This window comes from Talpa occidentalis, unplaced genomic scaffold (genome assembly GCF_014898055.3).
Source record: "Talpa occidentalis isolate TD23 unplaced genomic scaffold, MPIMG_talOcc4v2.1 talOcc4.14, whole genome shotgun sequence".
Taxonomy (NCBI): domain Eukaryota; kingdom Metazoa; phylum Chordata; class Mammalia; order Eulipotyphla; family Talpidae; genus Talpa; species Talpa occidentalis.
In genome coordinates, this window is record NW_023601433.1 from 85349220 (window position 1) to 85365061 (window position 15842).

General features: G+C 51.0%; 1 protein-coding gene across 5 annotated transcripts in view; it reads right to left on the reverse strand.

The window, feature by feature from the left end:
- CUX2 (cut like homeobox 2) overlaps nt 1–15842 on the reverse strand; it is a 234547-nt gene that overhangs the window by 67875 nt on the left and 150830 nt on the right. For all 5 annotated transcript variants that reach the window (XM_054695336.1, XM_054695335.1, XM_054695334.1 and 2 more), the window contains one exon: nt 14549–14596. In XM_054695336.1, coding sequence (XP_054551311.1) covers nt 14549–14584 — 36 coding nt within the window. In that variant the 5' untranslated portion in view covers nt 14585–14596. The remainder of the gene's footprint in view (nt 1–14548; nt 14597–15842) is intronic.

Below are 15842 nucleotides of genomic sequence, written 5' to 3' on the forward strand. Positions count from 1 at the left end.
CCATTGAGTAAATTTTAATCCTTGCCTATTGTGTGTCAGGCACTGTGTGGGATCTGGGAATAATAGTCTACAGAGTGCTCCTTCTTTTGGTTATGTGGGAGGGACAAGTATTGTCTGAATAATTAGGGAAACAAATATATAATTACAAACTCTGCTTAGCATTGTGAAGGTTCTAAGAGAGTAACAGGAAGGCTTGACTAAATTTGGGGAAGGTCATGAAGCACCTGTCTGGGTGCTTGGCTGTCCAACAGAGAGAGGTGCTACTGGCACCTCTGGGTAGAGGCCAGGAATGCTGTTGGACAACCTATAATCAACCACAAAGAATTATCCAGTTCCAAATGTCCAAATCCAGTTCCAAATGTCAGTTCCAAAAGGGCCACGGTTGAGAGCTCCTGGATTAAGAGGACAAAACAGATGGGGAGAGGGCATTAAGTAAAGTGAAGAGCAGTGCAAAGGCCCTGGGATGGGGAAAACATGCTTTCAAGAACTACACAAAGGATGCCAAGGAAAAAAAAAAGACCACCCGTTTTGTAGAAGGTGGAGATGCTGGGAAGACCTAATGACCAGTTTGTTACGAGGATGAGCAAAGGCAGTGTGATTATTTTGGTCAATTTAGAAACTAACTATTTTCAAATTGGGGAGAAAAAGGGACATGTAAAGGGGCAAGGTGGGGCAGGTGGGATATAAGGCAGGGGCTGGATAGTGGAGGCCGCATAGGTGGCAAGCAGGGTCTGGATTTCAATTCAGGTATGGCTGGAAGTTCCTGGAAGGTTATGAACTGGGGGCATGCTGTGTACTGGTTGCTTTCTGAAGAGCTCTCTGAGCTGCTGGCAGAGAGCACTGGATAAATTAACCTGGAAAACAAAGGGGCTGGATTCTGTGATGGCTGAGCTCTTTTTGGAGGCAGATATTCATAGCCTGTGCCAGCTCTTTGAGAGGGTGTGGTTCAGAGGGCACAGCAGAGAGGTCTATAACCCAGGAGGCACAGTGAGGATACAAGGATTGAGAGATTTCACAGCCAAGGCCAAATTTGGGTGGACCCTTAAAGGACAAGCAGGGATTTGTCAGGATACTTATGGGGGAAAAGCATTTTGGGAGAAGGGAACAGCATATGCAAAGGCTATAAGCCCAGAACACCAGGTCTTGTCCAGGGTAAGTAGGGGTCAAGCTGTCAGGAGCTAGGGGATAGACACAATGACCCAATGGGGCCCAAAGTAGGCTGATTAACCTCCCAGGCATACCTGGTTTGTGCAAACTGAAGCTCCTGGGCTATTTGCCCCACCTCCTAGTTGTCCAACCTTCATACCTCACATTGCTCATCTCTGCAGTGGGCAGAATAACAACCCCTATCCCAAGGGGCTGCAGCATGTGCAGAGAGCTTAGAAGGATGCCTGGTACATGCGGAGCACACAGGAGGGTCTGGTTGCTGCTCTGATTCCTATTAATTTTCACCATAAATGGTATTTTCATGGTCAGCTGGTTCAAAACTGCCCTTTCTTAAACCAGTTTGTGGTCTGATGCAACAGGATAAATGATGGGGATAACAAGGACTGTTTCTTGAGCACCTACTATGTGCCAGGCATAATCTCATGGAATCCTCCAACAACTCTATCAAAGGAGAGACAAATATTATCCCCATTTTCCACATGGAAGAGATGAGGTTCTAAGAGGGAGGTGACTACCTAAGGTCACACAGCTGGTGAGAGTTGGAGCTGGGGTTGATTTCACGCTTCTCTGGCTCTTAAGAGGCTGGTTGTCCAGGCCAACTGGGTTTATCTCCCCAAACCAGCTCTGCCTCCACTTCCTCTGCTAACGTTTTCATGCCTTTTTGGGCCCAGGAACCTGAGACCCAGGCCCTCTATCTCCATCTGCCATGTTGAGGCTGGTCTCCCCACTTGAATACTCTTTCAAACTCCTCTCAGCTACTCCTCCGCCCATGTCAGGCCAGGACACCGATACTGCTGCTTGTCTCAAGTGCTCCAAATCCTGACTCCTGAGTCAGCTCTCTCTCCATCCCACCCCCCTCCAGATGGATCTTTCTAGAACAGGATTCTGATCATGCGGAATATTACACTCGTATATTAGACTCCATGGCACCTCCTCAGCCCACAAGACACAGTGCAGGTTTAACTAGGCATTCAGGGCTCCTTGTCCGCCAGGTATGTCTCCTAGCCTCATCCTTTCCCTCGGCCCCAAAAGGCACGACTCTAGCACTCACTAAACAGCCGCAGGGGAATAATTACTCTTCTCTTTCTGTGTGCTATACACTGTGCTGCTCACTCACCACCATCTTGCTTAATCCTCAGGACAAACCTACACATGAGGTGCCATTTCATCCATGGGGAATGAGGTTGGAAAAGAAGATGATTTGCTCAGGACCACGTAGGCACTGGTCAAACTGGGGCTGGAACCTAGGTCTGCGCATGCCAAGGTCTGTGCTCATACAATTACACTTCACTCTCCAGGTTTTATCCTGTCCAAGTTTTTCTAACTTGAACTGGGACTTTCCTTCTTCCAAGAAGTCTTCCCTGATTGCCTCCCTATAAAGTAATCACTGTGGTATACCTGGGGGCATTCTGTTCCTGATTCACCTTTTTTTTCCTTAGTGGACAGTGGGTGTGGGTTTCCAAAGAGTGGCTTGGTCTCCTTGTTGGACAGAGCTTATTTCTTCTCTTAGCCAATCCAGCATACAACATACAGTAGGAGCTTTATAACACCTGCCAAATTGTGCCTGCTCTTGCTTTGTCACTCCCTCGACTTGGCAGGCAACTTGAATCCCCCTTCCTGGAATTCATCTGTTCAAAACATAGTGACCCTACTATGTACAAGGCTTTGTGGCCCCAGCTCCATCCCGCTCCTAATAGTTAGTGAGGTGTTCTATCCACCGGGGAGTCACAGTAGAGCACAAGGTTATGAACTCATTTAACTCTGGTTTTTAATCCCTCTTGGGCACATGATGTTAGATTTATATTCATAGTTTCCCTTAAAATTAGACAAAGTCTTGTAACTGAATTCTGGCCAAGGGAACATGGGTAGAAAAGGTGTGGCCACTTGCAGGTCTGGTCCTGAGAACCTCTGTGAGATCCACCATAACTTCCACTTTCACCATGTACCAATTAAATGAAGGGGACTCTGAGACACAGGGCAGGGCAGGGTCAGAAAACAAGAGGTGCCTGGATCCCTGCATGATTGCATGGAACAGAGCTTCCTGCCCTCACCAAGCAGCACTAGACTGTGGTGAGCAAGAAATAAACTCTAGGGGCCTCCCCGGTGGCGCAGTGGTTGAGTGCTGGGTTGCATAGCTGCCCGCAGCCTCTGCGGCGCCGGTTAGATCCCCGGCTGCTCCCCGGCCACCGGAGGAGGGTCCCGCACGGCGCGCAGACCTCTCCTGCCGCCAGCTGCTCCCCTCAGCAGTGTACTTAGGTCCTTCTGCCTGCTCTGCTCCCCGCTTTGGCTCTGGTGAATTCTCTCGCCCTCCCGCGCTTCTGACTATACCCAGTGCTTGTATAAACAAACAAACAAACAAATACATAAATAAATCTTAAAAAAAAAAAAGAAATAAACTCAAGCTGTGTTCAGTGTTGTTGCTACAGGAATGAACTTCTATGACTAGCACAGACATATCTGGGTTCGAATCCCAGTTCTTCCACTTCTCAGCTATGTGACCTTGGTGCCTACGTTTCTCTGAATCTCAGCTTCTTGCTTATAAAAGAAACTCAATTATTTCAATCTTAGGATTTTCTAGACAATTCCATAACGTGCTCTGAGTATGGCACCCAGGAGGTGCTCAAGAAATGAAAACCCCCTCCTTTGCCCTGGCCTCAGTCGTTTGCTTTAAGGCAGGACTTCTGCTTGGTTCTCAGACATTAGATTCAGCTGTTCTTAATCTTTGCATGTCCCCACTAATCTTTGGTTTTATGTATTTTAATTATGTGTTATTATTTTGTGCTTGTGCTGAGAATGATTTTATTACAGGGTAGGAGTTTAAAAACCTCAGGGAGGAAATAAATAAGAGGTCTTTCACTGTTGCAGTGTGGACACCAGGGCCAGGAGGGAGGGTGGAGAGACTTTAGGAGGTGATCTTTAAGGGTGGGCAGGCAATGGGGTAAGAGTGCCAGGGGGTGCCTGGCTCTAGGCAATGCTGTTTTGTAGGGTTGATGGGCAGGGGGTCAGCTAGAGAGTAGGGCACAGCCTGGGGACTCTGGCTATCACTCCTTTGCTTTCTGCCCCTGCAATTCCCACTTCCCTTCTGCCTCAGGGCATTTGCACATACAGTTCCGTTTGCCTGACATGTCATTCATCCTTCCTGTGGCTAAAATGTGCTTTCTTTTGCTTTGGCCTACAGATCACTTCCTTCTACAAGCCCTCTCTGACAACCTTGGATGCTCTCCTAGCCCCCAGGAGCTCCTTGTCACAGTCCCTGCTGCAGGTGGTAATTATATATTAACTTGCTGAGTGAGTTACGAATTATATGTCAGTTCTGGGAGGGAGTGGTCATTATCTTTGGAATAGTATTTGCTCCTGTGCCTGGAACAGTGTTGTAAATACTTGCCGACTAAATGAATGAACAGGGCCTCCCCAGTGGCGCAGCAGTTGAGTGCTGGGTTGCGAAGCTGCCCACAGCCTCTGCAGCGCCGGTTCAATCCCCGGCTACTCCCCAGTCACCGGAGGAGGGTCCCACATGGCACACAGACCTCTCCTGCCGCCCGCTGCTCCCCTCAGCAGTGTACTTCGGTCCTTCTGCCTGCTCTGCTCCCCGCTCCGGCTCTGGTGAATTCTCGCACCCTCCCGTGCTTCTGACTGTACCCTGTGCTTGTATAAATAAATAAATAAATCTTTGGAAAAAAAAAAAAAAAAAAGAATGAACAAGTTGATTCAATCCTCCTCCCTGAACACCTAAATGCAGGAGTCAGCAACTTTTTCTTTAACAGGCCAGATAATAAATATATTTTTTTGTTTGTTTTTGTGGGATATACAGGCCCTGCTGAGACGCTACTGTTAAGATAAGAAACTGGTCAGAGTCACCATGTAAATGAATGGGCATGGATGTGTTCCAATAAAACTTTATGAAAACAGGCTTCGGCCCTAGGGCCATAGCCTGCTGACCCCTGTCCTACAGCCTGCCATGCGTACCTCTGCTCTCACTTTGTATAAGCATTACTTCCAGTGTTGTGCTGGGGGTTGGCCTGTAGCAGCTTGCAAGAGCTGGTTGTTAAATTTTCAGGAATTTTGCAAGCTGGTTGCTAAATACAGCTATCATTAAAAATTAAATCATGTAAACCTAGGCAGTGGTTAAACTGGACAGCGCTTATTTCTGCTCTCAGCCAGTCCAGCACAGAGCAGAACACACAGTAGGTGCTTTATAACACTGCCAAACTGAAAAAACCTTTGCTCTTGCTTTGCTGCTTCCTGGACTTGGTAGTCACATTGAATTCTGCTTCCTGGTCATTTGCTAAAAACATAGTAACCCTACTATATGCGAGGCTTTGTGTTCCTGGCTACCTCCTATTCGCCCAGTTTTAATAAATTACATTAAAAATAATGGTGCTGGGCCTCCCTGGTGGAGCAGGCGGTCGAGCGCAGCACTGTGAAGCTGTCCGCAGCCTCTGCAGTGCCGGTTCGATCCCTGTCGGCCTTGGAGCAACCCACATGGCGAGCAGACCTCTCCTGTCTCACCTGCTGCTCCCCTCAGCAGTGTATTTCGTCAGTCTGCCTGTTCTGTTCCCCGCTCTGTCTCTGGTGAATCCTTGCACCCTCCCGTGCCTCTGGCCTGTACCCCAGGTCTTGTTTAAATAAAAATAAATCTTAAAAAAAAAATAATGGTGCTACAGTACAGATGAACCTTAAGGATATGAGGCTGAGTGAAATAAGCCAGTCACACCAACAACAACAACAAAAAAAAAACAGTACTGTTTGTCCTACGATTTAGAGAAGTCAAAACCATAGACAGAAAGTAGAGCAGGGAATGGAGAACGGGGAGTTAGTGTTCGGTGGGGGCAGAGTTTGCTTTTGGGAAGATGAGACAAGTCCTGCGGATGGATGGTGGAATATCGTGAATGTACCTCATGGCAGGGAACTGTGCACTCAGAAATGGTTAGGATATATTGTGTAATATGCACTTCACCACCAAAAAATGGAGGAAGAAAACAAAGCAAATCCGTACAGTAGAAATGCCACAGGAGCTGCTGCTGCTCGCCTCTTCCCAACTCCATGCTGACGGCAGGAGTATTTATACCACGGAAATGGGCAGATGTGACAACCAGGCACTGGGCAGCCAGCTGTTTCAATCTACCAGCACACCACGGGGTATGTGCTCCCCTGTCTCCTCCAAATGACAGTGAGCTTCCCAAACATGAGAATCTCCATCAGAAGCTTTTAAAAATCCAGAGGCACAATCCTCACACCAGACCAAGCCTGCCTGCCACTCCCGCTGGGACCCTGGTCTCAGAATTTTTCATAAACCTACAGGGGATTCCACTGGGCAAACCAGGATCTAAGGTCAAGTGTCTCAAACCTTAAGGTGCATGCATACAAATTACTGGGGGACCTTGTTAAACTGTGGGTTCTGATTCAGGAGACCTGGGGCTGGGAGAGGTGTGCAGAGACCAAATTTCTACTGAGCAACCAGAGGATATGGATGCTACTGGTCCACAGGTCACACTTTGAGTATTGGAATTTTATCAGGAAGGATGAGCACTATGCTCTGAAACTCACCTCTGTGGCTAGTTTGCAAATTCCTTTCAGCTGGGTGATCCTGTGGGCTCCCCACACCCCCAGGGCAAATAAGGTGGGTGTTATAAGAACTCATTTGACAAAACAGGAGACTGAGGCTAGAGGTGGCATGACCCATCCAAGGTCACAAGACCCCAGAGCCAGAGCTTTTGTCTTCCCCAGCTGCCGGATCGAGGCCACTTTGGTTAAGGGGATTACCCGGACCTGAAGCAGCATGTGGGCACCTCCATCTGGCTGTGTGACCCAAGGTGGTTTCTCACCCTCTCTGGGCCTCATTCTTGCCACTCAGGGCATGGGGATGCCCAAGATCCAGCATCACAGAGGACACGCACCTCCAGGCAGTTACTTTTTCCAGGACCCAAACTTGGGGGTTGCACTTCAGGGGTCCCACCCTGGCAATGACCCAAGGGGGTCACGCAGTTCAGCCCCCTGCCTCTAAGCGGGGCCTTTATGGCTACAAGTGCATTTGGCCTTGGCTGCACAGAGTACATCCATGCTGAGCTAGCATGCGGGGGCTGGGAGGGTTCAGAATTGCTATCACGGACATGGTCACGGTCATGGTGGACAATCTGATGTCAGCCTTCTTGGCACCTGGCAGGTTTGCATCTTTACCTCTACTTCACTTGCTACTATGTGCCCCGTTTTTGTAGATGAGGAAGCTAAGGCACCAAGAGAGAAAAATAACCTGCCCTGGGCCACACGACTGACAGGTGGCAAAGCAGAAGTCTGGGCCTGGGCAGTCTGGCTGCAGCACTGGGCTCCTGAACCCGCCACACACACCACCTCGCCTGGGATTTCCGTGCATGATGCTCATGCGCAAGTCCCTCGTGTACCGAGCCCCAGGGATAGGGTCCTGTCTATCTTGTTCCCTGCTGTATCCCCAGGATCCCACACACAGTAGGGGCTTGAGCAGTTTCTGAGTGAGGGAATGGGCAGGCTGGTCTAATCTGCCCCACCCGCAGCCTGCAGTTCATTGGCACCTGGGGGTGAGTGTCGGGCAGGAGTGGATGTGGGGCTGTTCACCGTCACCTCCCTGGAGCCTGGATCTCATGCTGGCATACAGCAGGGGCCAAACAACTGTCTGCTGCAGAATGAAGGTCTCAGTGGAACTGAGAAGGGAAGCAGGGGTGTATCTGTGTGTTCTACGGGACCTGGCTGGAAGGGAAGGGGTAACTGTGCCAAATAATCATGATCCTATTGTCCCGCACCAAGTTCTTTACCTCCCAGCCTCGCTAGGTGGAAGGGGGGAGGGGCTGTTTCCACGCCCATTCTCTGGGAAACAGAGTTTTGCCGAAAACCCTGCCAAATGCCAGAGCTGGGATTTGAACCGAGTCCCTGTGACCCCAGGCTTATGTCCTTTCCACTCTTCCAAGAGCTACAAGTGCACGAACAATGTGCGTTGCCCCGGGAAGTCTCAGGGCTTAGCACAGTTCCTGCCACACAGAGTAGGCGCTCACTATTTTCTGAACAGATACGTGAATGATAAAGTTCGCCCCCTTAGCCCCAGCATCCAGCACCATGCTTGGCACATAGTAGGTGCTCAACAAACACCTACTGGGTAGAGGCATGAGCGGCCGTGTGGATAGCCACACACCTGCGCAGGCGGGTCCTGCCTCACTCCTCCTCGCAGGCAGGAGCGCCAAGGGACACCCAGACCACGGAGCTGGGAGACGGATGCGTGCCCCCAGGCCTCCTCTACCCACGGCCAGCCCTGCGTGGCTTTCCATAATGCAGTCCATTAAAAGGCTTGTACGTTTTCATACACGAGAGCCTACCATGGCGTCAGCACAGACTAATTGTTGTTAAATGTGCGGGAAGGTTCCCGCCACGCCGCCGGAGCGATCACTCTTCCCGCCCGGCCCGACGCCGGCCATCCCTCTGCAGGCGGAAAGCTTACAATGTTCGCACAAGGCCAAGAAGCAATTCGTGTCAAAAAGATCAATAATATAAAAATAAAGCATGAGAATTCTAGTTAAAGGGAATGTCATATAAATATGTGGTTCACGTCCATGATTCCAAGATTAAAAAAATCAATCAATATCGTTCTTTAGATGATGTTATTTCTAATGAGAAATACCCGGAACAACTGCAAATAACTGCTTAACTGGGGGGAAAAGGCATTAATAATTTACTTTATAAGGCATAGGGTACGGAATCAAAGAGGATTGCTGCTGCTTCTTAATTTGGTTGTAATATGGCGTGACAGGTTCAATGACGCTTCTGTGGGTTCTTAATATTAAATTCAGAAGGATGTTCAGCTCCTTTTAAGTTTTACCCCAAAGCTGGGCAGGGCGAAGCCAGAGGGGCAGGACCCGGTTATGGCAACCGAGGAGACCCGCACCAGCGCAGTGATGGTGTCATGGAAGAGGGCGACGCACAGAGGGTGTGCACGCCTGCTAGCTGGGCAGTGAGGGCTGAGTCCTCCTCACCACCGCCGACTTCAGCTGCAGGGGCACCCGCTTGTGCAGCACCCAATACAGACCTAGTCCTGGCCAGTTGTTGGACCAGCTGGGCTTCCTAGCAGGTTGTGCCTGAAAACGCAGCAAAGATACCTACGGAAGGCCCAGATCTGGCTGAGGGACAGTCCTTCCGTCCCTGCTGCACCCACCCTCCCAAGTCAGGCCTCCGTGCAGCCCTCCAAGCTGAGACTTGCCTCTTCCACCCTCTGCTCTGCTGGTCAAGGGCTGTGTGAGCTGAGGCAGGTGGCTTACCTCTCTGAGCCGCAGCTTCTTACCTGCACTAGGGGATGGCACCAGCAGTTTCTCTCGCCAGGGTGCTGCTGGGTGGCAGGCTTTGCTGGCTGGTTCCTGGTCAGTCACCCTTACACCATGTGTGGGAGCCGAGCCTCAGCTACCCAACCTGGGAAATGGGTGAGAGCAGAAGCCGCCTCATAGGGCTCTAGGGAGCAATAAATGTGAAGAGGCAGCTCTTAGCATCTGCGAGGGATGCTGACTGATGCTCACGGCACCTCCCCAGCGCCTGGCTTTGTTCTTAGGGCTTTTCATTTGATCCTCAATGAAGATCAAATTTCATTTGAGTCCCCACCTGTGAGGTGGGGACTATTATTATCTCCATTTCAAAACCAAAGAAGCTGAGGCCCAGAGAGGTGAAGTGACTTGCCCAGGGTAACAAAGCTGGGAGGCAGAGGAACCAGGATGCAAGCACTGGCCACCTGGCTCCAGAGCCCACTCTTGTTCCCACAGCTCATCTGCCCCAGGGGTCCTGCCAGTCAGGGAAGCCGCTTCTCCCAGGTCAGGACCGTCTGTGTGGAACATCCCTTGTGGCTCCTCTTACAAAGGGATGGTCACACCCACGCTGGAGAAAGGGTAGTTTGAGCGGCAATTATAGGCCCCTGCTTTTTTTGCCTTATAATATTATTTGCTCCTCCAGCTGTCTCTGATGTCAAGGGGGAGAGCTGGAGGGGAGCACAGGGGCCAGTCAGGTGGCATGAAGAGCGGGGAGGGCACTCAGGCAGGCAGAGGGCATGCCGGCTCAGGTGAGCTGAGCCGTGCTGAGGCCCTGCAGGTCCTTCCCAGGCTGCAGCATGTGTATTGGCCCTGGAGATCTCATCCTGGGTTAGGGCCCCTTCCCTACCACAATGGCCTGGGAGGAGAAAGCAGGGAGTCCTTGGTGTTTCAGAAAACGAGCGAGCCTGGGGTGAGCATGGGTAGTGGGGACAAGCCAACAATGTCAGGCTTGGCACTGGATGGGGTCAGTGAGCAGGGACTCAGGAAGGGATGGGATGGGTCTACCATGTACCCATTGTGGGACGGCGGGAAGGTGACATCCAGCAGGCACTCGGAACCTCTGGGAGGGTTCCGCTGCCTTCTGCCACCTGATGGGGTCACACTGACTACCCGGGGGGGGGGGTGATCTTCACTGGGCGCAGCATCTACTGATAGAACATGCATGCAGTAGGCCTTGATAAATGCTAAATGCACAAATGATTGCGTGGACTCAATGATGATCTAGAAGGTCTCCTGGTAGGTGGCATCTGGGGCCATCTCTGAGCTCCAGAAGGTGGGCATGCCACGCCCACCCGGAAGCGCAGGGAGGTTTCAACCCCATGCAACCAAACGCACCCACCACGATGGGAACCAACACACGCACCGGGAGAAGCAAAATGTCTGGCCGGTCACGTGACAGAGAATCTCACTGAACATCGTACAGTCCTGTCTGCTGTGTGTGCAGATGAGGAAACAGCTTGGGAGCAGCGGAGGGGGCCTCTCCTGCCTCTCCTGGGGGTTGGAGGCCACAGCAGCCCCCGATTCCCAAACATCTGTGTTTCGATCAGACCCAGGTGAAAGTCTCTGTTCCAACCCAGCCAAAGGATTTCCCATCATGCAGGCTACACTCTTGTCATGGTGGAAGAGGAGGGAAGCAGAGAAAAAATAATCTCCCAGCCGAGGTCCTGCCAGCCTCCGGGCTGGGCCAGTGCACCCATTTCTTAGAAAAGTTTCACCTCCGATTTAGCATAACAAAACTTTTAATTTAGATGTTTTCATCTCTCTCTCCAAGTAAAAATAAGTTTAAAATAATGACTGTAATAAATGAAGGTAATTAATTGTAGTTTGTTCCTTTACTGTCTAGTCAGCTTAATTTTACCTTTTCAACTAATAATGAGAAAATAATTTTTGTGCTCGGAGGGTTAATGATATGTAACTGCGAGAACTGCTAATTGCATGTTGCAATCCATCCATCAACAACCCCATCTGTGCGACTTGATTATGTTTGCTAAATTATTGCTTTGAATTATCTTTCATAAAGCAACTTTTGTAATTAGCGGGGCTTTCGTTTTGCTCTTTTCTCTGCGCGCAAGGATATTCAAACTTTGGCCATTTCAAGCTGTCTCCATTAAGCCACCTTCTCTGGCTGTCTTTGTTTCCCTGAGCAGGGGAATCAAGACTGTCCTCTAAGCAATCAAGGCGGGGAGGAAAAGCTTCCTTGATTCACAGCAGGGCAAATTCACTTCCTCTCCGCCCCCCTCTCACCAGCACACGCGAGCGCGAGCACGCGTGCGTATACACACACACACACACACACACACACACACATCCACACACCGAGAAAAGGGGGAAAAAGACCCCCACATCCATAGAATGAACAGATAAAGAGGATGCCCAGATCCTGTCTGTCCAGGGAGCTGCTGGAGTGAAATTAAGGAATGAACTTGAACATGTTATATTTCAACAAGAGGCCCGCGCCGGGGAAGAAGGGATGACGGGAACGCTATTCAGCCCTGGCGTTTTATGGGCTAGTTTATGTGACTTGGGATGGTGTTTGCCTCCGGGAATATTCCTGGGAGGTGATTAATGCCCACTTGGGAATCCTCAGCTCCAGCGCAGAGCCTGGTGGCTCGAGAGAGGGAAGCGGCATAAAAGATGAATCCTCATTAAAAAAATTAAAATGAAAATCAAATTTGGATTATAAATGGCCTGTGTGTGTGCAGTTTGTTCTGGACGAAGGAGATGCTTTTTATTAACACCTTTCTATGGCGGGTCTCCCCCCACCTCCAGGCCCAGGGAGGGACATGGCGGCCGCGTGGATTAGTCCATAGATCAGAAGGAAAGCAGGGGTTTCGGGAATAAAACTCCAGACAGATGTAGTCTTTTTGGTACATTAAAGGGACGATGGAAAGCCCTCTTAAGAAATTAACGAAGTTCTTTGAAGATCCCCAGCTATTAAAACAGCGTCCATCCAACATGCCACTTGGGTTTGGACATGAGAATTGGGCTTTGTCTTCCCTTTGGCCCCCATCCCCACCCCACAAGACTCTCTCTTCCTCAACATGTATTGAGTAGCAGCTGTGTGCCAGATATCATGCCAAGTGTCTCGATCCTGCTTTAGTTTTCTGAATCCTCACCATTAGCCTCGTTTGCTAAAATGAGGAGGAAAGCTAAAGCTCAGAGAAGTTTAGGAACTTCCCTGAAGCCACACAGCTAGTCCTTCCCATGGACTCCACTACGCTGCACTTGCACCTTCTGGGGCTCACTGCACAAATCCAGTGTTTAATTTTCTCCTTCTGTAGGATGATGTAAGTCATGCTGGCTTCCTAAAAGGACAGAAACCCCCGGATTTTATATAAAAAGCCTTGGACAGCTAGGGAGGAAGGAGGCAGGCCCAGCCCAGGCATAGTGTAGGCCAAGTCAACCTGAATGGGAGTCATCGATAATTGAAAACAGCAAAGATATTGGGTTTTAACTCCACTCTTCCTTAAGAAGATGTGTAGCTATAATTATTATCCAGTTCTATAGATGAGAAAACAGAGGCACAGAGAGGTTAAGTATCTTGCTTTAGGTTAAAAAGCAGAGGCAGGATGGCCACCCAGTTGGCTTCCTAGTCTGTGCTCTTCATGCCCTAGCAGCCAAGAGCGGGGCGCTCCAGGAAAGCTGTTCCTACTAGCTCAGTTAATCTCCAAATGACACAAAAATATCTGTCATGCCTTGATTCCCGTTTAACAGATAAGGAAACTGAGGTGCTAAGTGGCTAAGAGAAGCTCACCCACACCAGCCCAAGCAATGGGTCAGCCAAAGTGAGGTTCCATACAAACAGCTCAATGCTTGTCTTCTGGCTGCGCAGAGGGCTCAGCTGCCGGAGAGGGTGTGTGTGTGTGTTCACACATGTGTGTAGAGCCCCCCTCATGGATCAGGAGTTGGCATATGGGGGCCTCTTTTTAAACACACACACACACACACACACACACGCACGCACACGCACACTCGCACACACATACACACAGAACCAGGACAACACACTTCTAACCTTATTAGTCTTCTTTTTTTTTTCCCCTCCCTCCCTTCTAGCCCAGGCACCTCACAACCAAATGAATCAATACCGGATGGTCCTATAAATAAATAAGCACATCAGTCAACTTGGTAATAAAATGAAGGGCTGAAAAATATGGAAATCAGCGACATTTGCGTAAATCCAGTTATTGTTTACTTTAATATTTGCCTTATGCGCTTATGCGGTTCCAAAGAGACAGATTCAAAATAATGTGGTGTTGGGGGGATGACAGGCTTAAAAAGCAAGTCCAGAGGGAGCTCTGAGAAGGGCCAGCCCTGCCAGGGCCCCGCCTGAATCCAGGGGAGGAGGGAGAAGAGCCCCTGATGACGCAGCAGTCGAGAGCTGATCCCACTACACTCCCCTGCATCGACGCGATTCCACTGTGCCTAACCTACCTCCTCGCCAGCCAGACAAGCAGACATTCTCAGCACCCCGGTCACAAAGGCAAGCCCAGAGGAGAAACGGGCGAGGTCCAGCCGCATCATGGGGCCCCAGGAAGGTGAGAGAAAGGACCAACTGAAGATAGGGAGGCTGCTGCTTGAGGAATGGGGACCGCAGGGTGGCAGGAAAGAAAGCAGTGTTCAGCCTGGCCTCAGAGAGTGGCTGGTAGAGAGGCTTTCGAGGCAAGCTGGTAACCGACTGAACTTATCTGCAAGGCTGTCTTCCAGAACCGAGCAGAGCAGAAAACCCGGAGGAGAGCAAAGGTCGCAGAGCCCGAACCTCTGATTTAAATAATGGGAAACCAAGCCTGGGAGGGGAGGCAGTTGGCTCAAGGTCAAGGGTGTCCTATGTAGCGGAGCTGGTGTGTGGCAGGGCAAGACAAGGGCAAGGGAGATTTCTTGGGCTCAGACCCTGGAACCCATGAAAACAGAACCCACTAGCTGCCCTGGAGGAAATGGGACCGTCTGCAATGGAGGTGGGCGAGGCTCCCAAGCTTCCAGAGGCTGCTGGCCTCCCCTGGCAGATTGAGATATGGGATCCGAGAGGGGCGGGGGGTACTTTGATGACATGCAGGAGCCTTGGGCCTTACCTCAGCTTGGAAGCTTTTTAATACAGGAGCCACCATCTCTCTGATTTCCTGAAAAAGAGAGGGGCAAAGAGTTCACTGCAGAGCCAGAAGCAGCCCCTGCTGCCTGCTCACTGGTGTCAGTGTCGCCCATGGAGGTCCCCGCTCCCTGGGATCCCACACGCATGCACCCACACCCAGCCCCCGGGGTGCCGAATCAAATCAGCCTGGGAGGCTTGCGGCCCCACATCAAGTCTCGGCCCTGCGGGACTCCAGGAGCCACACACGTGGACGAGCGGGAGAGGGAGAGAGGCAGTGGTGTTTCCCAGGTGGGTTTGATCCAGGGAGCTTTTTGTGCAAAGGGCCCACGGAACCGTGTTCCCCCATGAGCCACTCTTGGGAGCAGCAGCTGGAGAGGTGGCCCCCTTCTTCGTGCCCTGCACCCCATCTCCAAAAGGCCTTCCTTGCACAAAACCTGTCCTCAAGACTCTGCTCTGCAGTGTCTGCTGCAGCACCTCCTCAGCGTCCCTACCCAGCGGCCCTGCAGCAGCAAGGCGGCTCTGCACTTTAGCAAGGCCACTTTCTGCTCCTCTTTCTCACCAGAACGTGCAGTTCTGGGGGCTTGGTTGGGTCACCCCCCATGGCGCCCAGTTCACAGGGAAGGCTGTATCCCATGAACCCTGAAGCACTTGGCTGTCTTCAGGAGGAAGGTTTGGTCTGGTGGCCCCCAAGCCCCCTATCTCCAGACCCAGCCTCCTAACTCCCATCAGTGACCTTGAGGGTCCTAAACACTGGGGTTCCCTGGAGGAGCCCCAGGCCTCTAGCAAGCACAGGGAGCTTTTACATGGGCGTTATCAAGTCCCAACCCTAAATGTTCCAGTTTCTGCTGAGACCCCTGGTGACTCCTTTAAGCAGTCACCACACCCACAGGAACTCTCCCCCACCCCATGAGATGAGGAGGGCTGGAGCATAGGGAGGGAGGGGGCAGCAGAGAGAAGCAAGGGAAGAGATGGGCAGAGACCACCTATGCTCAGGTGAAGCATCAACCTGTTCCTGATGAAAGAGGCCCCTGGAAAGACCCTGGGCGCCCCCTCACTGCTTCTTATGCCAGGGGCTTCTCAGAGCCTCTGATATCCTGATGCTGATACCCTGCCGGGACTCGAGGGACATGCTGACCTGATCACAGAGAGCCAAGTGTGTGTGGGCCGAACCGGTGGGAAAGGAAACAGACCTGGGCTGCAGGCTGGGGAACACTGCCGCCTGGCAGGGAGCCTCCCTGCGGCTGGATTTACCAAGCAGTCTCAAAGACATCAGAAAT